The sequence below is a fragment of the Aquarana catesbeiana genome, linkage group LG07 (genome assembly GCF_042186555.1).
Source record: "Aquarana catesbeiana isolate 2022-GZ linkage group LG07, ASM4218655v1, whole genome shotgun sequence".
NCBI classification, from domain to species: domain Eukaryota; kingdom Metazoa; phylum Chordata; class Amphibia; order Anura; family Ranidae; genus Aquarana; species Aquarana catesbeiana.
Window position 1 is genome coordinate 32,293,156 of NC_133330.1, and position 23,459 is coordinate 32,316,614.

At 47.2% G+C, this 23,459-nt stretch overlaps 1 protein-coding gene across 4 annotated transcripts in view; it reads left to right on the top strand.

Annotated features, from left to right (window-relative positions):
* PLXNA1 (plexin A1) overlaps positions 1-23,459 on the top strand; it is a 429,988-nt gene that overhangs the window by 278,636 nt on the left and 127,893 nt on the right. For all 4 annotated transcript variants that reach the window (XM_073591927.1, XM_073591928.1, XM_073591929.1 and 1 more), the window contains exon 8: positions 688-888. In XM_073591927.1, coding sequence (XP_073448028.1) covers positions 688-888 — 201 coding nt within the window. The remainder of the gene's footprint in view (positions 1-687; positions 889-23,459) is intronic.

The following is a 23,459-nucleotide window of genomic DNA, read 5'->3' on the forward strand; positions in this document are numbered from 1 at the left end:
TCTACTATTGAGAGGGGGCCGGGGGAGTGTGGCAGAAATGAACCTCTCCACAGCTGCATGGAGAAGTGCAGGATCTGGTGGAGGAGTTCTGTCCTCTCTGCTGCCAAAACAGGGTGCGGATGGAGACCAGGGGGGTGCCGCAGCTGCAGGAGAGGTGGGAGGGCCTTGACAAGGGATTTGACACAAGGCTTGGTGTCCTGGCCTGGATATAAGCTGAAGACCCCAGTGCTGCAAAACAGATTTGCCAACCACATAGCTTCTGTGCTACCCCATTTCAAAAGAAGAGGTTCATAGTGGCAGCTTCTGTGTGTCTTTTATGGCAGGTCTTCTTTAATGTTTTAAAATCTCTTGATTTTGTATATGACGATTACCTTGGAGCCACCATCATAGTTGGGTCTCGCTCATCCACTTATCTCACCAAAGTTCTTTTTGGAAACAGTAGGCTCTCTGCAGCCTCGAATAACTTTTAATGACCAATAATGCTTTAATAACCAATAATTCTTCTGTTACCCATAGTTCTTGCGATCTTGAGCTGCTTAAGAACTTTTTTTCTTTTTTTTTTTTTTTTTTATTAATCACACAAAGTACTTTTATTTAAATAATGTGATTTGGCAATGCCGATGTGTTTTAATTTTGTTCAAAGAGATTTTTTTTTTTGGCTAAAACACCATCTTTTTTTTTTTCCAGGACTGTCCTCAGATTCTGCCTTCAACCCAAATCTACATCCCTGTTGGAGTGGTGAAACCCATCACACTGACAGCCAAGAACCTCCCGCAGCCGCAGTCGGGCCAGCGCAACTACGAGTGCATCTTCCACATCCCGGGGAGTGTGACCCGCGTCACCGCTCTGCGCTTCAACAGCACCAGCATCCAATGTCAGAACACTTCGGTAAGAGCCCCGCGCTGTGCCAAGTACAGGACCCCATGTGCTTTCTCTACAGCGTTCTTTTTCTTTGACATCAGCGAATGGCGGAAACGCTTTTCTGTGATCGGTCGACAGTCGCATTTTTTTTTTTTTTACTCCCCTTAACTCCTCAATCTGTTGCAGAGTAGGGGGTGTTGTTATCATTGCTGTAACACAGCACGTATGTAATAAGAACCACGTTTGTCTTATCAGTGACAGACCGATGAAGAGAGTGAGACAATTCATTAGAGACTGACAGATCCCATATCCGTAAATCACTGATAGCCAATATTCTCTATAACAGAAGCTCAGGCTCTGAAATTACACAAGCAGGGGATTCTGGGAAATGTCTGAACAAAAGAGGGATGTGTAACTTGGGTTCCCATGTGGAAGAGCCTGTAATAGCAGCCCTTTTTCTAGTTGGCCATACACGGCTCAAATTTTGGCCAACTCTGTGAATCCCTAGTGATCCTGCCATGAAGGTCCTTGTTCGAGCACTTCCTTTTTTACGGTATATTAAACTAGTCACACTAATTCAGGAGATCAAAGGCACCCACATCCCAATTTGGAAATTTATAGGGAGAACTGGAGAAGGGGATTTTTATGGTGCCACACATATGACAACATTGTAAAATAACAAATATTTTATTATATTTGTGAATAATAAAAAGAGTGAACAAATGTTTGACTCTCATAAACGAACCTATATAAAAATGTTCACAGCATAACGAACAATTTAATGCAGATAAAGCTTTATAAATGCCTGTTGGCTCAACATGTTTCGCTAATTGCTTCTTCAGGAGCTGTAAGGCATATATTGGCTACAGAGAAAATACAGAAAAAAAATGTAAGATATCAACAAATACCGAAAATTATTACAAATCATAATATACAGATGGATATTTCATCTGTATATTATGATTTATAATTTTCTGTATTTGTTGATATCTTGCATTTCTTTTTTTCTGTAGCCAATATATGCCTTACAGCTCCTGAAGAAGCAATTAGCGAAACATGTTGAGCCAACAGGCATTTATTTAGCTTTATCTAGCTTTATATGCATTATATTATTCGTTATGCTGTGATAATTTTTATATATGTTTGTTTATGAGAGCCAACTTTTGTTCACTCTTTTTATATTTCCATATTAATAAAATATTTGTTATTTTAAAATGTCATCTTTGTGGCACCATATAAATCCTCACACAAGGGGGCTTGTTAGCCCTCTTGTGAAAGCAATAAAATGAAATAAAGAAAAAAAAAAAGCCTAGAGTGAGCAGATGCATGTAAACATAAATGTGAGGTATTGATGTAAACATGGGAGTGATTTCTAGGGCCATAGTTCACGGTCACCTCTAAACTGATAACCATAAAGTGGTTGTAAAGCCACTTTGTTATGATCATACGATCCCCTCTGTTATTTAACAATATGTGCCCCACTGCATGTGCTTTATAAAAAATATGAAGATTTTCACCTTCTTTCAGAGCGCCTCCCGGCACTCACGTGACTGCTCGCCGCTCTCCTCTCCCAATTTGACAGCTACAGCGGGAGGGGCCGAGAACTCACACTGACGTCAGCCAGAAGTAGGGAAGGAGAGGAGGAGAGCGTCGTGCGGTCACGTGAGCGCCGATAGGCGCTCGGAAATGAGGTAGAAATCGCCATTCTTCAAGGTCATATAGCAGGACACATATCATTATCTAACAGAGGGGGAATTGTATGACTATAACAGTTATTATAGCAGCAGGAAATGAAGGGAAGGGGCACAGAGCAAAGCGGCACTGACACGAGCTGACAGGCAGGGAGGGTGGGGAGAGGACAGAGAAGAGACAGCGGATGAGGCAGGCACACAAACTGACCGCAGTGTCAGGGCTCAGCACCCATGATAAACATGGTCAGTTAACAGGGAGGAGGGCAGAACCAGGCAGGATCAGCCAGGTATTTTCCATTATACAGGGGGCCAAATTACACAGCACAAGCACTGTGCTGTTATGCATGCTTTAAGGGAACAGGATGCATTTTTTTTTCCTTTTAGGGTTACAGACATTTTAAAGGCTTTTAAAACTTTGGATATGGACAGTTTTGGGTACCGAAGTTTTTTGTGATTTCACGCATGCACAATATTAAGGCTTGACATGTTTGGTATCAGTTTAGGCGATGCAACATCATCTTTTATATTTTACCAAAAATATGCATTTGATAAATAGCTGTGCAAATATTTACGATTTAAAAGATTGAAACAACCACCATTTTAATCTTCAGGATCTTGGCTTTCAGAAAACATAATTTATTGGTGGTTTGAAGTAATTTTAGCACTCTGTTGAAAAAATTATTAAAAAAACAACAAAAAAATGCAGATTTTAATATGTGCAAAAAAATTTAAAAATTGCGCTCATAGATGAGGGGTTAACAGAGCACACCGGGAGGCCAAGGCGTGAATGAGCCCCCAGATTGAGCAGCACATGACATTCACCCAGTGATCCATGTATTGCTGAATGATGCCTGTCCTGTGTATCTGCCGGACTGCGTGTTTTTCACATTATATTTGTGCGGGAAGTTGTCCTGTGTGGGCGGTTTGCGGTCCCCGTGCGTCTTCCCATTTCTCTGGAGATTTCCACTTACATTTATTTGCATAGTGTTTTTCTCCCAAGGGGATTCAGGCGGTTTTATAAATGCAGAAAGGAAAATAGAAGGCACAACTGCACCGACTAAAATCCCGAGCAGAGGAAGTCAACCGCAGTGTTTTTTACAGGGATTTCCACATTCAGATTCAGGTTTTATCTCTCGCCTTGTCCACAGTCTGAAGCCACTTTTACTGAACATATTTTGTTGCTCCATTTTGAGTGTTTTTTTCTATAGATCTGTGTGTTCAGGCAGAGTGGAGTATTTTCACTGTCCTCATTCAGATATGCCTCGTCTCGGCTGCATTGTGTCTTGATGGCTGGTACGTGTCGTGTCCCAAGATTGCATGCAGACAGTGGGGTGTTGGCCATTGATGAGATTAAAGTGAGCCTTTTATCCCTTCCTGACAGGTCACAATACATATGAACAATAAGGTGTACTGCTCCTAAGCCTATAGCGGAGTCACCTGCGAGGGGACATTGGTTGGCAGGCACTAGGCCCAGGCTCGTCCTATGCTCCACACACCAAATACTTCCCAGAAAAAGAAAGCCATTGGCACTTCATGGAATTCAAAATGCTGGTAACTTTATTGCTATAAAAACTGTGCAAAATCTTGAGGCACTCCAGTCTATGTGGTGTCACCCCATTCATGTTGGGAGTTTCCGGCCCCTTGGCATCGGGAGTTTATACTGGCCCTTTGGCATCGGGAGATTATACTGGCCCTTTGGCATCAGGAGTTTATACTGGCCCCTTGGCGTTGGGAGTATTTTCCGGCCCCTTGGCGTTGGGAGTATTTTCCGGCCCCTTGGCGTTGGGAGTGTTTTCCGGCCCCTTGGCGTTGGGAGTGTTTTGCGGCCCCCTTGGCGTTGGGAGTGTTTTGCAGCCCCTTGGCTTCGGGAGTGTTTTGCGGCCCCCTTGGCGTCGGGAGTGTTTTGCAGCCCCTTGGCGTTGGGAGTGTTTTGCAGCCCCTTGGCGTCGGGAGTGTTTTGCGGCCCCCTTGGCGTTGGGAGTGTTTTGCAGCCCCTTGGCTTCGGGAGTGTTTTGCGGCCCCCTTTGCGTCGGGAGTGTTTTGCAGCCCCTTGGCGTTGGGAGTGTTTTGCAGCCCCTTGGCGTCGGGAGTGTTTTGCGGCCCCCTTGGCGTTGGGAGTGTTTTGCAGCCCCTTGGCGTCGGGAGTGTTTTGCGGCCCCCTTGGCGTCGGGAGTGTTTTGCAGCCCCTTGGCTTCGGGAGCGTTTTGCGGCCCCCTTGGCGTTGGGAGTGTTTTGCGGGCCCCCTTGGCGTCGGGAGTGTTTTGCGGGCCCCCTTGGCATCGGGAGTGTTTTGCGGGCCCCCTTGGCGTTGGGAGTGTTTTGCGGGCCCCCTTGGCGTTGGGAGTGTTTTGCAGCCCCTTGGCTTCGGGAGTGTTTTGCGGGCCCCCTTGGCGTCGGGAGTGTTTTCTCCGGGACAGACAAATACAGCACCCTGGTTGAGAAACATTGCTCTAGCCAAAGAACAAGGCGTTCTTGCTTGGGACCTCCTCCTTTTGACGCATAGTTGAAGAAGCCAAATCTTCGGGGGGAAAATTTGTCATAGGGACATCCTTGGCATGGGGCTCCTAGTCAATTTGTCTGGAGCAATCGAATTGCTCTGCCGAATTTCTTTTTACTGGCTGTCACAATATGTGGGCAGCATTTTCCCTGATTGGATGAGGTAGAGAGGGGGTGACATCACACCCTCCACATAGTCCAATCAGCGAATGCTTTGCATTCATTGAGAAAATGCAGAACATTCCCTGAATGGAGCCGTGCCAAGTGGCTGACCACTTGTGTTCACAATACAGCAGCCACTCAGCACAAGACCTGGAAACTAGTGGAGATCACTGGAGTATAGAGGTGCCTATCTCAGTGATTTCCAGCTTCTAGATCTAGAGGGATCCCACTGGTATGGGTATAGATATATACATAGTTACATTGGCCCATGTTTGATCAATGTAATAATATACATACCTGGAACTCTTCTATAAGGTGAGTACAAAAGAATCTAAATTTCTCTTCATTGTAAGACACAACTCTGCTTTATATCCTCATCTCCTGCGGGTGGCACTATACCCGATAGGTGGTGAACACAAAGAAAGGGTTTTACAAAAAATCCAATTTTTCCATGACAGCGGATAGAACAATTCTTCCCTGGAGAATAGGAAGACTTGGCTGTAAAGCATGGGAAGAAAGAAAACACACTTGCTATAAAAGCTGTAGGAGGTCCTGTGCAAGTCAATAGAGTGAAGCCATTTAAATATGGAATTTCCCCTCCCCCCCTCATTGACCGTTTATGAGCTGACAGTTTTATTGGCTATGGTGTGAGGAGTCGGGATGCGAGGGGTGTCTACGGCTGTACAATTCATGGAGATGTGTGTTTGCAGAAATCCATATTACGTTTTATAGTTTAGCAGTAGGAAGCCATAAGGGAGCGGGGAGATTTATACGTTCCAAGGCTTGTTTTACAGGTCAGTAAGTGCGTTTGTTAAATGCTTTTCAGTGAACTGTTTTAAAGGATCGCTCATCCCCGTGGTCTGTGTGTTGTCTTAACCATATATTGTTTCCTGCAGAGCGCAGAGATGTAATCCTGAGAAGTACAAAACAGTTCCTAAAGACTAGATGTTCTTAAAGCTGACGTTTTATCTACTTCTATTTTTCCTGCCTTCTGCCTCATCAACATGCTTATGACGTTTTTAAATCTAATTTTCATTACATAATTTATTTTAGACACAGTGATAACATCACTGGGTCTCTATTCTTCTCTATGCAATGTAGGCAGATCATAACTGATGGGAGGGGCCGACAGGGTGCTGTACATAGCCCCCTGAAAACATCACAGCACCCCGCCTCAGTAGGCGGACTCTTGGGAGGAGTTATGCAGTTATGTCCTTGTTGGGTGGATGTCAGTCTGGAGGAGTGGGTGTTCCTAGACAAGATTGCGTTTGTATACAAACCGCCCAAGGTAACACCCACCACAGAACTGAAATCCAATGAATGAAAGGGGTGGTCCAGGAACAGTCAGGCTGTCAGTTGTGTGTGGACTGTCCCTTTAATAAAAAAAAAACTTTTGCCCTTAAAGGGTTAATCTGGCCATGTGATATAATTTGATTTTTAATTGCTTTATTTCTTTAAATACAAAACTGTCGAATTGACCAATAATACTGTGGGGTTCTTCAGCCTTAAAACTGTCCTCCTCAGTCTCTTGCCATAACATTCTCCAGTGCCTTTAAGGTTACTTATGGGCCAGTAGTACTGACTTATTGCTGGTGTGTGAGAGACAGGCTCATGATCATTGAGATGTTTGTGTGTCTGACCTCTAGCACAGTGGTCTCCAAACTGCGGGCCAGATATGACCCTTTGCTTGCTTTTATCAAGCCCTTAGGGCACTGTTTTATTCACGGACACCAATGAAGGGCACAATCCCCCCCCCATGGCACCCAACGATGGGGCACAAATTCTACTAGTGACACCAATAATGGGGCACAGTTTCTCCCTATGACACCAACGATAGAGCACAAATTCTCCCTATGACAACAATAATGGGGCACAGTTCCTCCCAATGACATCACTGATGGGGCACAGTTTCTTCCAATGACATCAGTGATGGGGCACAGTTCCTCCCAATGACCTCACCGATGGGGCACAGTTCCTCCCAATGACATCTTTGATGGGGCACAGTTCCTCCCAATGACTTCACCGATGGGGCACAGTTCCTCCCAATGACATCACCGATGGGGCACAGTTCCTCCCAATGACATCACCAATGGGGCACGGTTCCTCCCAATGACATAATTGATGGGGCACAGTTCCTCCCAATGACATCACTGATGGGGCACAGTTCCTCCCAATGACATCATTGATGGGGCACAGTTCCTTCCAATGACATCATTGATGGGGCACAGTTCCTCCCAATGACATCATTGATGGGGCACAGTTCCTTCCAATGACATCATTGATGGGGCACAGTTCCTCCCAATGACATCATTGATGGGGCACAGTTCCTCCCAATGACATCATTGATGGGGCACAGTTCCTTCCAATGACATCATTGATGGGGCACAGTTCCTCCCAATGACATCATTGATGGGGCACAGTTCCTCCCAATGACATCATTGATGGGGCACAGTTCCTCCCAATGACATCATTGATGGGGCACAGTTCCTCCCAATGACATCATTGATGGGGCACAGTTCCTCCCAATGACATCATTGATGGGGCACAGTTCCTCCCAATGACATCATTGATGGGGCACAGTTCCTTCCAATGACATCATTGATGGGGCACAGTTCCTTCCAATGACATCATTGAAGGGGCACAGTTCCTCCCAATGACATCATTGATGGGGCACAGTTCCTCCCAATGACATCATTGATGGGGCACAGTTCCTCCCAATGACATCACCAATGGGGCACAGTTCCTCCCAATGACATCACCAATGGGGCACAGTTCCTCCCAATGACATCACCAATGGGGCACAGTTCCTCCCAATGACATCATTGATGGGGCACAGTTCCTCCCAATGACATCATTGATGGGGCACAGTTCCTCCCAATGACATCATTGATGGGGCACAGTTCCTCCCAATGACATCACCGATGGGCACAGTTTCTTCCAATGACATCACCGATGGGGCACAGTTCCTCCCAATGACATCACCGATGGGGCACAGTTCCTCCCAATGACATCACCGATGGGGCACAGTTCCTTCCAATGGGGCACAGTTCCTCCCAATGACATCAGTGATGGGGCATAGTTACTCCCGATGAGGCACAGTTTCTCCCTATGACACCAACAATGGAGCCTAATGACACCAACAATTGGGTACAATTCTTCCCAATGACACCAATGATGGGGGATCATTTACTCCTACTGATGATAGGACATTTTGTACTCTTGATGGCCACAGTCCAACCCACCTAAATTCTGAAGGACAGTAACCTGGCCCTTTGGAAAGTTTGGATCTAGGGAATAAAAAAAACAAGAGCAGTGCTGCCAGCCCACTAATATGCAGGTAAATACCAAGCACAGAACCAGATACGGTGAGTGACTGCATGAAAACCTGTAGGATTTTGAACTTTTTAGATGAATAGATCAGTTAAACCTTTAGTGTAGAAGCCCCCTTTATAAATAAAGTTTGTATGTTATGTGTGGGTGGTTTGGGGTTATGAGGTCCGGAGGTGCCCGTCTGCCACGCACCGGAGTGGAAAGCAGATGCGGTTCTGCTTGTTAGAGGATCGCATGTGCTGGGGTGGGGGGGGGGGGGGGGGGGGGGGGCTGGAAAAATACCCTTTTCAGGAAATTTTTATCTCCAAATTCAGGGCAAGCAGAAGCCGGGTCAATGAGAGCGTGAAATCCATGAAAGGAGTTCACTGCACCAACCCTCAGTAGATTAATTGTGTTGCAAAGCTCTCCAGCCAAGAAAATACAGATCTAATATATTGACGGACAAGACGTCTCCCGGGACGGATGTTGTTCCAGGCTGCCCGGCAGCCGCTTCCTCTCCTCCCCAGTTCTCTTCTCTGTCTGCCTCGTCGATCGCTCATCGCTGCGTGTGTTTTGATGCCTCGTGGGGATCGCACGGCTGAGCTTCTATACCTCAACGGCCTCTAAAGCTGACCGCCATTTCTTCATGGTCATTGGCTGATGATTAGAAGCTTACAGGACTAGTGCTTCAAGTCAAAGATAATTGTGATTTCCAGGGTTCCCATAAAATCTGCACATGGACATTTTACTCCTTATTTCTGGTGAATATAGAGAAATGACCTGGTCATCCTGCTGTTTCCTGGATTCTGATGCTAGTTCCGTGGTCAGGCTGACAACGCTACTATTCAAATGGCTAATCTCCTAAGCGTTGTCAGTACCTGGAAACTTCTGCAATTCATTATACATGCATAGTGACTGTGCAGGTCAGGCGCTTTCTTTGACACATATACACAGTAACTCTGGAGCCTAAAGTATGTCAATTCCCGACTCGCTGATCGTCTCTGACCACTGCCTGCAGATGAACTTGGAAGATTCTGGACATGTGACCACCACTTAAGCCTTTGGTTGCCAAACTGTGGCCCTTTTGCTTGCCTTTATCCGGCCCTTGGGGGGGACTATTTCACCCAATGACACCAACAATGGGGCATAATTCCTGTCACTGACGCCAATGATAGGGCACAATTCCTTCCATTAACAGCAAGGATTGGGGATTGGGCAGAATTCCTTCCATTGATACCAACAATGGGCCACTATTCCTTCCACGGACACCAACCATGGGGCACTATTCCTCTCATTGACTTCAACGAAAGGGCACAATTCCTTCTATTGACACCAACGATGGGGTACTATTCCTCACACTGACACAAAAGATTGAACATTGTTTACTCGCACTAGACGTCAGGCCATTTTCTAATGCCACTGGCCATAGCCGGCCCCCTAAAGTCTCAGGGACAGTAAATTAGCCCTTTGTTACATGTTGTAGACCCCCCAACTAAACCATCTAAAACAGGGATTCTGCAGTGATTTTAATTTTTTTTCATTGCACTTGGGCTCCATTCCCATTTGGCATTTCGGGATCCTGGCATTGTTCCTCCCCTTGATACCAACAACAGGGCACTATTCCTCCCAATGATACCAATGATGGGGCACTATTCCTCCCACTTATACCAATGATGGGACACTATTCCTCCCACTGATACCAATGATGGGGCACTATTCCTCCCACTTATACCAATGATGGGGCACTATTCCTCCCACTGATACTAATGATGGAGCACTATTCCTCCCACTGATACTAATGATGGAGCACTATTCCTCCCACTGATACTAATGATGGGGCACTATTCCTCCCACTACTACCAATGATGGAGCACTTTTACTAATGATGGGGCACTAGTCCTCCCACTGATACCAATGATGGGGCACTATTCCTCCCACTGCTACCATTGATGGGGCACTATTCCTCCCACTGTTACCATTGATGGGGCACTAGTCCTCCCACTGATACCAATCACGGGGCACTAGTCCTCCCACTGATACCAACGATGGGGCACTAGTCCTCCCACTGATACCAAAGATGGGGCACTAGTCCTCCCACTGATACCAACGATGGGGCACTAGTCCTCCCACTGACCAAAGGCACTTTGTATTTCTTTAAACTCCCGCTGGCCACAGTTCGGCCCCCCGATGTCCAAATGACATTAAACCGGCCCTTTGTTTAGAAAGTTTGGAGACCCCTGTTCTAGACCTTACAAGTGGAGTGTTTCTTCTATTTCCTGCATGCATGCTCTTGAGTCATTGACCCAACGTATTAAAGCCAGAGACAGCCAGGCAATTAGCATTTTGAGATGGACAGGTGTCCTTAAAGCATGTCCTTTCCCGGATGCAAAGCTGTCTTTGTCAAATTATTGTTACTCCTGCAAAAGCTAACCAGACAAGAATTTAACCCGTTAATTAAAATGTACCTTCCCTTGTGCCCGTTGATTATACCAAAGGATGCTTTGTGGTTGTTTGTTTTTTTTTTCTTCCTATTTCTCAGACACGAAAATACCCACCAATTTCTCATCAACACCTCGTTACTCCTCCCCCCATCCCCGTCCCCCCCGCGCTCACTCCCCCTTCTCTCTCTTTTCTCCCTCTCGATGCGGCCGTCACATTTATCTTGCTCGCAGCCGCGTTTGAAAGTGAGGAGGGAGAATCAGGAGAATTTGATAGGATCCAATTAAATTTGTGCAGATAAAATGATGATGAATTGCAGCCGGGCTCCGCAGAGACACCCTGTACGCTACCGCCGGCCCCAGTCGAGCTCACAAGGAGCTGAGGTCATCAGCTGCAGAGGAGAACGAGCGCACAGATGTGTATATGTGTACCGCAGAGAGGAGCGGCGCCGGCCCCGCGCTGAGCACTGTGGGCTCCTAGAGGGCAATGCCAGGATGGGCGCTGCCGGCTACGTACTGAGAGCCGCTTCTCTTTTCACCTTTTATTTTTTACCTTTGTTACAGAATTATTCATCAGCATTCTTCCCATCAGCTGTGTACGGAACACTCCAAATAAATTGTACAGCTTCCAGGCATCCTTCATTGTAACCAAATCCCCGACCTCGTTCTTCACAAATCTCCCTTTCTAGGCCTGAGATATAAAATATATATTATAGAACCACCTCTTGTATCATCTTCCACACTCTGTTATATTTCATATATACCTTTCTTCATACTCCCTCTGATAGCTACAGTGTATGGATGTCAAGGGACGGGATTCACAGGCTTTAAATGGTAGAACTCAATTGGTTGAGATGAACGACTGACTTCTTCAATGAAACCTCTAGCCAGGTGACCAAATGAGGATATATACATTTAGGGGAGCAAGGTGGGCCTACTATCTGTGCAGCTGCACTAGGGCCCTCTGGGTCTTGGGGCTCCATCTATCGATCAATCGATCCTTTGTCCTATCATGTTGTATTCTGTTTTGTCTATCCTAATCTATCTCTCATTGACCCTGTCTATCCACCCTTTATCCTTCTATCCCTCCTACCATCCAGCCATACATCCCTTCTTCCATCCCTCCCTTCATTCTGAAATAAATCCCTCTCTAGCTTTCTCTGACCCTCCCTTCCCCCCTTTCTCCCCCTTTTTTCTCCCCTTTCTCCCCCTTTTTTCTCCCCTTTCTCCCCCTTTTTTCTCCCCTTTCTCCCCCTTTTTTCTCCCCCTTTTTTCTCCCTCTTCTCCCCTTTTTTCTCCCCTTTCTCCCCTTTTTTCCCCCCTTTCTCTCTTTTTTTTCCCTCTTCCTCCCTTTCTCCTTCCTTCCTACCTTCCTTCCTCTCCCTTCCCTTCCCTTTTAATCCCTCCCTTCATTCATCCCGCCCCCTTTATTTATTCGTCCCTCCCCCTTCTTTATTCATCCCTCCCTCCTTATTCGTCCCTCCCCACCCCCTTTATTCCCCCTCTTTATTCGCACCTCCCACCCTTTATTCGTTGATCCCTCCCTTCATCTATCCCTCCCTCCCTCTATCCCTCCCTCCCCTCCATCATCCTCCCTTTATTCATCCCTGCTCCCCTTCATTCACCCTTCTCTTTTTATTCATCCTTCCCCCTTCATTCATCCATCTGCCCCCCCTTCATTTATCCATCTCCCCTCTTCATACATCCATCTGCCCCCCTTCATTCATCTTCCCTCCCCCCTTCATTCATCCATCTCCTCCCCCCCTTCATTCATCCATCTCCTCCCCCCCTTCATTCAGCCATCTCCTCCCCCCTTCATTCAGCCATCTCCTCCCCCCCTTCATTCAGCCATCTCCTCCCCCCCTTCATTCATCCATCTCCTCCCCCCCTTCATTCATCCATCTCCTCCCCCCCTTCATTCATCCATCTCCTCCCCCCCTTCATTCATCCATCTCCTCCCCCCCCTTCATTCAGCCATCTCCTCCCCCCCTTCATTCATCCATCTCCTCCCCCCCTTCATTCATCCATCTCCTCCCCCCCCCTTCATTCAGCCATCTCCTCCCCCCCTTCATTCAGCCATCTCCTCCCCCCCTTCATTCATCCATCTCCTCCCCCCCTTCATTCATCCATCTCCTCCCCCCCTTCATTCATCCATCTCCTCCCCCCCTTCATTCATCCATCTCCTCCCCCCCTTCATTCATCCATCTCCTCCCCCCCCTTCATTCAGCCATCTCCTCCCCCCCTTCATTCATCCATCTCCTCCCCCCCTTCATTCATCCATCTCCTCCCCCCCCCCTTCATTCAGCCATCTCCTCCCCCCCTTCATTCAGCCATCTCCCCCCTTCAATCATCCATCCCCCCCTTCATTCAGCCACCCCCCCTTCGTTTATACATCTCCCCCCCCTTTATTCATCCATCTCCCCCCCCTTTATTCATCCATCTCCCCCCTTTATTCATCCATCTCCCCCCTTTATTCATCCCCCCCCCCCAAATCATTCATCCCTCCTCCCCCTCCATTAGTTCATCCATTAAGCCCTGTAGTGACTGCAAGGACGTGCTCCTTCAATCAAAGTTCATTCTGCTTTCATTCTGATTTCATTATCCTTTCTCTGGTTCCACCTCATCAACATTTTAATGATATTTTTAAATAAAACCTTTCTGTATTTTTTACCTACCATATTTTTGGACCTGGTGATGTCATCACTGGTCCTGTGCGCCTCTCTATGCAATGCAGACAGATCACGTCTGGTGGGAGGGGCCAGCAGAGTGCTGTACAGAGCTTCCTGAAAACATTCACAGCACCCGTCCTCAGTACTCCTCTCATGAGCCCTCAGTCCTGATACAAGCAGTGGGCTGGCTCCTGGGAGGAGTTATGCAAATATCAAATACCCTGATGGGGTGGATGTCAGTCTGGAGGAGGTAGGGATGTCTTTGCACGCAGAGCGCCCTGTGTAACCTCCGCATGTGATGGCGAGCCTCTGTGATTGAAGGCACTGAAATCCAATCAATGGAAGGGGCGGGGCCAGGGACAGTCAGGCTGGGGATGATGCTGGACGTCCTCTAGCCAGGAAAGAAGGCGTGGCTCTGTAGGACTTGCTGCAGCTTCTGATGCACACTGAGAGCAATTCAGTTTAAAATAGAAATGAAATGCAAAACATTTGTGTACAGATATAAAATATAAATACCTTTTTTTACCCTTTTTTTTAAACATTTTTTTAAAAAAGTGATCACATTCCCTCTGTTCTCAGCTGCATAAGAGCTGGGGAGGAGAAGCAGCAGTACACTGATCTTCCAAGTGAATGTCTGTGAGGGGGAGGGGGCATGTCTGTACAAGTCTTATCATTGGAGGAGAGCACACTGAGTTGCCAGCACAGCTGGAGAACTGACCACGATGTGCTCTCCTGCTTAGCGTGGTCAGTTTTTAATAGGAAAGCAGAGGGAATGCCAGGGATTTCACATAAAGGAACTAAGAGAACAGGAGACTTTCTGATACAAGTACATGGTACAGCAGGCACAGATCAGGAATATGAAATGTTGGGGTAACAAACTTTTTAACTTCTCGGCAGCCATTTTTGTTTTTACTCTTGCCCTCTTCTGCACTTTCACTCTCTTGCATTCTTCCCTTCGCTCTCGCTGTTTATTCTTTCTCTCTTTTCTCTTCCCTCCCTCGTACTCCCCCCTTCAGCATTAACCATAAATCCATGTTGGCACCTATCTGCTTTTTTGTAGCGGCATCGGAGATAAATCCTGAAATTAATTCTGGAGACACATCTGGTAAACACGACATAAAAGCCGCTAAATCACAATAATGCATTTAATTTGTTGATATTTATTTTTACCTTCTTTCTCCCCCTTTTATTGAAAGATGCTGAAAAGAAGAATGCCCCCCCCCCCCCACCTACCAAGTCAGCTCTTCTCCCTGCCAGAAATGAATTTATTGCCATATTTAATCAGCTAAATTGAAGCGCTTGTTGTGCTTTTCATGGAGTGCTGACGGTGGAGTAAAGCGGGGTCCTCTGAGCGGGGTTCTTCTTTTAATTTTCCTCATCTGAGCAGCACAACATATCCGTGTAAAGGGGAGCTCCGACCCAAGGAATGAGGATAGTGAGAGAAATGCTCTGTAAAGGTTCAGCTCCACTTGCTTTAGTCTCTGAAGAGTGATCCCCATTCAGATCGCTCTTCCTCAGGTGGTATTCTATCACTTGCTCCCTGCCTGCTTTTAATCCATTGAGCCCCGCAGTAGCGCACAGTGGCAGAGCGGCCGCATTCACTAAAAGCAGGGGGTCCTCAAACTACGGCCCCTCCAGTTGTACAGTAACTACAATTCCCATCATGCCCAGTCATGTCTGTGAATGTCAGAGCCTTACAATGCCTCATGGGACGTGTAGTTCTGCAACAGCTGAAGGGCCGTAGTTTGGAGATCCCTGACTTGGTGTTACTAAACCCACAACAGTAAAATCAGTCTGTATATACAGTAAAGCATGCTTGTTATACTCGCTGTGGAACCTAAGGGGTTAATCCTCCGCATTGTGTAAAAAGGCTTTTTGATCCTGTCTTCTCTGATCCTCCCCTTCTCTGATCCTCCCCTTCTTCCACTGTCCCCAATCCATCTCCTGATTGAAGAGAGCCTTTGGAGTCACGCTGCACATGCTCAGTTTGGTGTGTATTGCTAGTGAGTTTTTTTTTCTTGGGAGAGTGCTTGTGATCAGCACAGGGCCAATCAGCACTGTCCAGACAGAGGGTCAGGGGTCCTGCAGCCTCACAGGACAGTCAAAGTAGAATGAAAACTCCTCCTACAAGCTTTAACCAGACACTGATAGAAGTCACAAGACTGCTATATACTGCTGATGAGAAAAGGTCTTTAACAGTTTAAATTTACTATAATAATTGCATTTCCATGTTCTGTGTACTGTGGGAGGCCAGATATAGTGAATGCAGGGTCCCGGGTAACACTTTAAACGGGTGGCTCGCGGTGGGTAGCAATGGGGGGTATAATACCTGCTGCAGCTACAAAGCATCATGGCTGCAGCATGTGTGCACCCTCAGCCGTTGCCTCAAAAGCCACAAAGGATATAAATCCACTTTGTGTGCCTTTGCAAGCCCAGATATTACCTTGTAAATGTAGCTTTGACGTCACCACTGTGCTGTACATAGCCTGTGCAGAGAGCAGAGCTGTGGGAGGGGCCCAGTAAATCCCACCCACTACAGGCTGCCTGCAGAAAACTACAGGAGGGGGTGGAGACCAAGCCAGTCACCCTGCACAAAGAGAGAGCAGAGTTGTGGGAGGGGCCCAGTAAATCCCACCTACTACAGGCCGCCTGCAGGAAACCACAGGAGGAGGCGGAGACCATACCAGTCGCACCAAACAAGGACAGAGCTGTGGGAGGGGCCAGCAGGTCCACCCAGTGCTTAAATCTACAGGAGGGGGGCGGAGACCAGACCAGTCACCCTGCACAAAGAGAGAGCAGCAGTGACCGGTCTTTATTACAGGAAGCTCCTGGGAAAGTCTCACACTGGAATACTGCACATATCTGGAAGAAATACATAAAAGGCAGTAAGGTTCCAGGAACCCACATTCACAAAAATGCGCATCACACTTGCCGTGCCATTATTTCTTAATGACGCCCCTAATGCAGCTGGCAGATGCATATTAGAATGAGTGAAAAACACGCATTACAAAAACACACTGCCAAAACAAGATGCAGGAGCTACTTTGGCATGCGTAGGGCAGCCTATTCAAGTGAATCGGCCACCATATGCTGTTGCAAGACAAATGCGCAAAAAAAAAAAAAATACATGAAAAAGTGGGCCATGCAGGTTTCAATGCTGTCTAAGGGGTTCTATTTGAAAAAAAAATGTGCAAAGGCCATCGCAAATAATCCCTGTAATGTGTCTAATATGTATATTTCTTATGATTGCCAGCTCCATCTAGTGGCTATAATGTGGAATTCTTATCAAATACCACGATCAGGAAAATACTGCATTATGGCCAGCAGATGGAGCTGCTGATCACATAACAGACACATGCTAAGGCATCCAGACAGCGACGTTTTTTTTTTTTTTTTTATATATATATACGCACAAAGCCAATGACGGAGATATTTTGCGAATGACAATTGCTGCCTCAGTTCCTCAATAACAATCAATATAGAAAAAAGGATGGAGTTGGTGGTTTTAATGAACTCTCTCATCCCCTCCCCCGCCTTTTCAATACATTTAATTTTCCCCGACCGCTCTCCAGCCCAGTTTCCGCCACTCATCACGTCCTGGTTAAGTGCTTCATTTTTTTTTTTGGGATAACATACCATGCTTTCGCTTAATGTCTCCATCCTTGATGATTAGTACATTCAGGTATCGAATATTGTTTTGTTAACTTCCACATGTTAATGGAAGGAAGAATTTCCTGTAAAATCTGCTCATAGTAAGAAAAATTCTCCGGGGACGATCTGAAATATTTACCGGAGTATTTAAGGGTCGATGTCGCAGTGACCTCTGCCGAGCAAGTCCAATCCCCGGCGCCGGCCCTTCGGTGTACCAAGTCCAATCCTCGGCGCCGGCCCTTCGGTGTACCAAGTCCAATCCCCGGCGCCGGCCCTTCGGTGTACCAAGTCCGTATTCAAAGCACAATATTGTGTTTTACAGTAAAAAAAAAAAAAAGTATACCTTTTATCTGACTTTTGTATGTTACTTTGCCATTCCATTGTTTTTTCAGATACAGATTTTAAATGCGCCCCCTTGTGGTGGTCAGCATACGAAGGATGGGATTTGCATTTTTGCCTAAAGCTGAAGTTTATTCTGCTTATAGATTGCCTTCCCTGGTTCCCCCTCCATCAATATAATTAGGGTGTTAAGTAAAACCTTTCCATTTTCATTACATACCTTATTTTAGAGCTGGTGATGTCATCACTGGGTCTCTGTGCTTCTCTATGCAATGCAGGCAGATCATGGCTGGTGGGTGGGGCTGTGCATAGCTTCCTGAAATCAACCCAGCACCCTGCCTTAGTACTCCTCTCATGAGCCCTCGGCCCTGATGCAAGTTGTGGGCCTGTCTGTTGGGAGGAGCTATGTAAATTTCAAACCGCTTAGACAGGTAGATGACAGTTTGGAGGAGGTAGGATGTATTTGCCTGCAAACCGCCCTTTGCAATCCCCCCCCCCCCCCATGTGATGATGAACCTCCATGATGGAGGGAACTGAAATTAAATGAATGGAAGGGGCGGGGCTGTCTCTTGGGGGGACCTCCATGCCTAAGGCCGGCCATATACGGTTCGAATTTCGGCCGGTTCAGCAGGACCCAACCGAGATCCGAACTATTAATGGTCAGAGTGAATGTACCAAGATAATTGAGTACAACCAACATGCCGGTTTTACCTGCAATAATCACAATGGCCCATCAGAAGTGATTCCCCTGTCAGCACTGTTTGTGTTGACAGGGGAATCGAGCAAATTTCTTTATGGCATCCGGTGGCTGCCCGAAAAAGACATGCTCCATGTATGGCCGGCCTAAGTCCTGTGGGTGGAGCGAAACGCGTTGGGCAGCATAGCCTGGATGGAGTCTGGGCTGAGGCTGCTTCTACTACTATTACCCCTTGGTTTTGTTGGATGTGCGGCACCTGGAATGATTCTTTCCCCCTGCTGTCTCTTGGGAGGAGTTATGCAAATATGATAATGCCTTGATGGGTGGGTGTCGGTCTGGAGAAGTGGGCGTTCTTAGACTATATTGGTAGGCAGACCACCCTGGGTAACGCCCACATGTGATGCTGACCCTCCATGATTGAAAGAAAATGAAATCCAATCAATGAAAGGGGCGGGCCATGGACCGAGTAGGGAGGAAAGTAGGGGTCTCAAACTGGCGGCCCTCCAGCTGTTGCGAAACTACAAGTCCCATGAAGCATTGCAAGACTGACAGTTACAAGCATGACTCCCACAGGCAGAGGCATGATGGGACTTGTAGTTTTGCAACAGCTGGAGGGCCGCCAGTTTGAGACCCCTGCTGACTTGCTTTGATGTTCTGTTCACCCAGAACTGGTAATTCGGTCTTTCTTTGTGAGAAGCTCACAGTGTGCAGTGAAATCAGAGTAAACCATTTCAGTACAGGAGAGGAGCCGCTACAACTGTGCAAGACAACAGGGAAAGCTGGAGGTCAGAATTAAAGTGACTGTTGCACCCAAAAAACAAATATCAGTCTATAAAGCAGAACTCGGAGAGAGGGAGGAAGAAAGCAGCACAAGGAACCTATTGGATGAGCTGCAGTGCAGTAAGCACGCTGATAGGAGGAGAGTCCAGAGTGACAGAGATATGAATGTTTCTTTTTTTTACGGTCTATACACAGGATGGTAAATGACCTGTATCTGAAAGTGAAACTGCAGCAGTGAGGTTGAATCTTGATGAGCTTTGTGTATTTCTTCCAGATCTGTGCAGTAATCCAGTGTGAGACGTTCCTGTAATAAAGACCGATCACTGCTGCTCGCTCTCCTTGTGCAGAGTGACTGGTCTTCTCTCCGCCCCCCTTCTGTAGTTTTCTGCAGACAGCCTGTAGGGGGTGGAGCCTGCTGGGCCCCTCCCACAGCTCTGCTCTCCTTGTGCAGGCTGACTGGTTTTGTCTCCGCCCCTCCTGTAGTTTTCTGCAGACAGCCTGTAGTGGGTGGAGCCTGCTGGGGCCCCATCCCACAGCTCTGCTCTCTTTGTGCAGGGTGACTGGTTTTGTCTCCACCCCTCTTGTAGTGGGTGGAGCCTGTTGGGCCCCTCCCACAGCTCTGCTCTCCTTGTGCTGGGTGACTGGGCTTGTCTCCGTCCCCTCCTGTAGTTTTCTGCAGGCAGCCTGTAGTGGGTGGAGCCTGCTGGGCCCCTCCCACAGCTCTGCTCTCCTTGTGCAGGCTGACTGGTTTTGTATCCGCCCCCTCCTGTAGTTTTCTGCAGACAGCCTGTAGTGGGTGGAGCCTGCTGGGGCCCCATCCCACAGCTCTGCTCTCTTTGTGCAGGGTGACTGGTTTTGTCTCCACCCCTCTTGCAGTGGGTGGAGCCTGTTGGGCCCCTCCCACAGCTCTGCTCTCCTTGTGCTGGGTGTCTGGGCTTGTCTCCGCCCCCTCCTGTAGTTTTCTGCAGGCAGCCTGTAGTGGGTGGAGCCTGTCAGGCCCCTCCCACAGCTCTGCTCTCCTAGTGCAGGGTAACTGGTTTTGTCTCCACCCCTCCTGTAGTGGGTGGAGCCTGCTGGGGCCCCAGCCCACAGCTCTGCTCTCTTTGTGCAGGGTGACTGGTTTTGTCTCCACCCCTCTTGTAGTGGGTGGAGCCTGTTGGGCCCCTCCCACAGCTCTGCTCTCCTTGTGCTGGGTGACTGGGCTTGTCTCCGCCCCCTCCTGTAGTTTCTGCAGGCAGCCTGTAGTGCGTGGAGCCTGTCAGGCCCCTCCCACAGCTCTGCTCTCCTTGTGCAGGGTAACTGGTTTTGTCTCCACCCCTCCTGTAGTGGGTGGAGCCTGCTGGGCACCTCCCACAGCTCTGCACTCCTTGTGCAGGCTGACTGGTTTTGTCTCCACCCCCTCCTGTAGTTTTCTGCAGACAGCCTGTAGTGGGTGGAGCCTGCTGGGGCCCCTCCCACAGCTCCACTCTCTGCACAGTGATGATGTCACGGCTACTTTTACAATGTAATATCTGGGTTCGCACAGGCATTTGGTGCACACAGTAGATTTATATCCTTTGTGACTAGTGAGGAATAGATTTCTATGAATCTTTCATAGATTCTCAAACTCTTTCCATGCGACTCTGGACGCTCTCAGTTACCGGAAAGATCTGGAAGTCTTTCTTTGATCCTCTTTATGGTTTTAATAGCCGTGTCCGGGGCAGCTCTGCTTCTCTTTAAGCCGACCAGATTTATTAATCTTTGAAAGTGAAAGTCGCTAACGACAGCCATGTGTGGGATAAGCCGCTGGCTGTGCGACTGATGGGATTTCTTTAGGCGGAGGAGAGTCTCTCTGTGAGTGATCTCATGTAGAGGCCATGACGGGGGAACCCCCCGGTGAGCGGAGCGCCATCCGCAGGCGCTGAGGTCATGGATCTGGAGCGGGGCGTCGCCGCCATTCCTGCAGCTGTGCGGCTCCATGACTCCTCAGCCTTTGAGGAGTCATGATTGGAATATTTTTGCATCCTCATTGGGAATTTCTAGCTGAGTTCAGCTGCAGTGCATTAGGCTCGGCTCAGACTGCTGCGACTTGTGATCCGACTTGTGAGACTCCAAGTCGCATGACATGTGAAATGCCTTGTTGGTCAATGAGAGCGGGCTTAGCATTACTGAAGTCGCTCCGACTTTAGAAAAGGTTCCTGTACTACTACAAGGCGACTTCTACCCGTCTCGTGCCCATAGACTGTAATGGAAGTCGCCTCCAAGTCGGATCCTTATCTTAATTGATGTGATTTGGATCCGATGTTAGAGGAAGGCGTTCCCTGAAGTCACTTCAAGTCGCACTGTAAATCGCGCCACTTTCAGGTCGCGGCGGTGTGAACCGAGCCCTGCACAGATCTCAGATTAGGCTGGGCGAAGCTTTCAGCCTTTAACACAGTTGCAGCGGTTGCTAGATCGCATTAGCAGGTCGCTTCTTGCCTTGATGTTGTTCTGTTCACCCAGAACTGGTAATTCGGTCTTTCTTTGTGAGAAGCTCACAGTGTGCAGTGAAATCAGAGTAAACCATTTCGGTCCAGGAGAGGAGCCGCTACAACTGTGCAGGAGCTGTACCGGCTCCTCGGCTGGAGGTCAGATTGAAATTGGATATAAAAAGTCTACACACCCCTGTTAAAATGTCAGGTTTCTATGATGTAAAAAAAAAAAAAAAGAGAGACAAAGATAAATCATTTCAGAACTTTATCCACCTTTAACTGCTTCAGCCCCGGAAGATTTTACCCCCTTCCTGACCAGAGCACTTTTTGCGACTCGGCACTGCGTCGCTTTAACTGACAATTGCGCGGTCGTGCGACGTTGCACCCAAACAAAATTGACATCCTTTTTTTTTCCCCACAAATAGAGCTTTTTTTGGGGGGTATTTGATCACCTCTGCGGTGTTTATTTTTTGTGCTATAAACAAAAAAGCGACAATTTTGAAAAAAAAAAAAGCAATATTTTTTACTTTTTGCTATAATAAATATCCCCCAAAAGATATATATAATTTTTTTTTTTACCTCAGTTTAGGCCGTTATGTATTCTTTTACATATTTTTGGTAAAAAAAAATATATTGATTGGTTGGCGCAAAAGTTATAGCGTTTTTTTATCAGAAATGGCGGCGATCTGCGATTTTTTTTTTTTTTTTTTTTTTTTTTTTTTTCATCGTGACTGCGACATTATGGCGAACACATCAGACACTTTGGACACTATTTTGGGATCATTGTCATTTATACAGCGATCAGTGCTATAAAAAATGCACTGATTACTGTATAAATGACACTGGCAGTGAAGGGGTTAACCACTAGGGGGGGCGATCAAGGAGTTAAGTGTGTCCTAGGGAGTGATTCTAACTGAGGGGGGGTGGAATAGGCTACCTAGGACATGACAGCGATCACTGCTCCTGATGACAGGGAGCAGTAGATCTCTGTTATGTCACAAGGCAGAACAGGGAAATGCCTTGTTTGCCTCTACGTGACACGGTCGCAGGATGCCGGTGGACATCGAGTCCGCAGGTCCCGCGGTCATGGAGCAGGCTGCGGGCACGCGCGCCCACAATGCCGCTTCTTAAAGGGGGACGTACCTGTACGCCAATTTGCGCAGCTGTGCCGACGTATATCGTCGTGCGCTGGTCGGCAAGTGGTTAATGTGACCTATAAACTGTACAACTCAATTGAACAACAAACTGAAATCTTTTAGATAGAGGGAAGTAAAAATAAAATAAATATGGTTGCATAAGTGCACACACCCTTAAACTAATACTTTGTTGAAACACCTTTTGATTTTATTACAGCACTCACTCTTTTTGGGTATGAGTCTATCAGCATGGCACATCTTGACTTGGTGATATTTGCCCATTTTTCTTTGCAAAAACACTCCAAATCTGTCAGATTCTGAGGACATCTCCTGTGCACAGCCCTCTTCAGATCCCCCACAGATTTTCAATGGGATTCAGGTCTGGGCTCTGGCTGGGCCATTCCAAAATTTTCATCTTCTTCTGGTGAAGCCATTCCTTTGTTGATTTGGATGTATGCTTTGGGTTGTTGTCTTGCTGAAAGATTAAGTTCCTCTTCATGTTCAGCTTTCTAGCAGAAGCCTGAAGGTTTTGTTCCAATATTGACTGGTATTTGGAACTCTTCATAATTCCCTCTACCTTGACTAAGGCCCCTGTTCCAGCTGAAGAAAAACAGCCCAAAAGCATGATGCTGCCACCACCATGCTTCACATTAGGTATGGTGTTCTTTTGGTGATGTGCAGTGTTGTTTTTGCGCCAAACATATCTTTTGGAATTATGGGCAAAAAGTTCAACCGTGGTTTCATCAGACCATAACACATTTTCCCACATTCTTTTGGGAG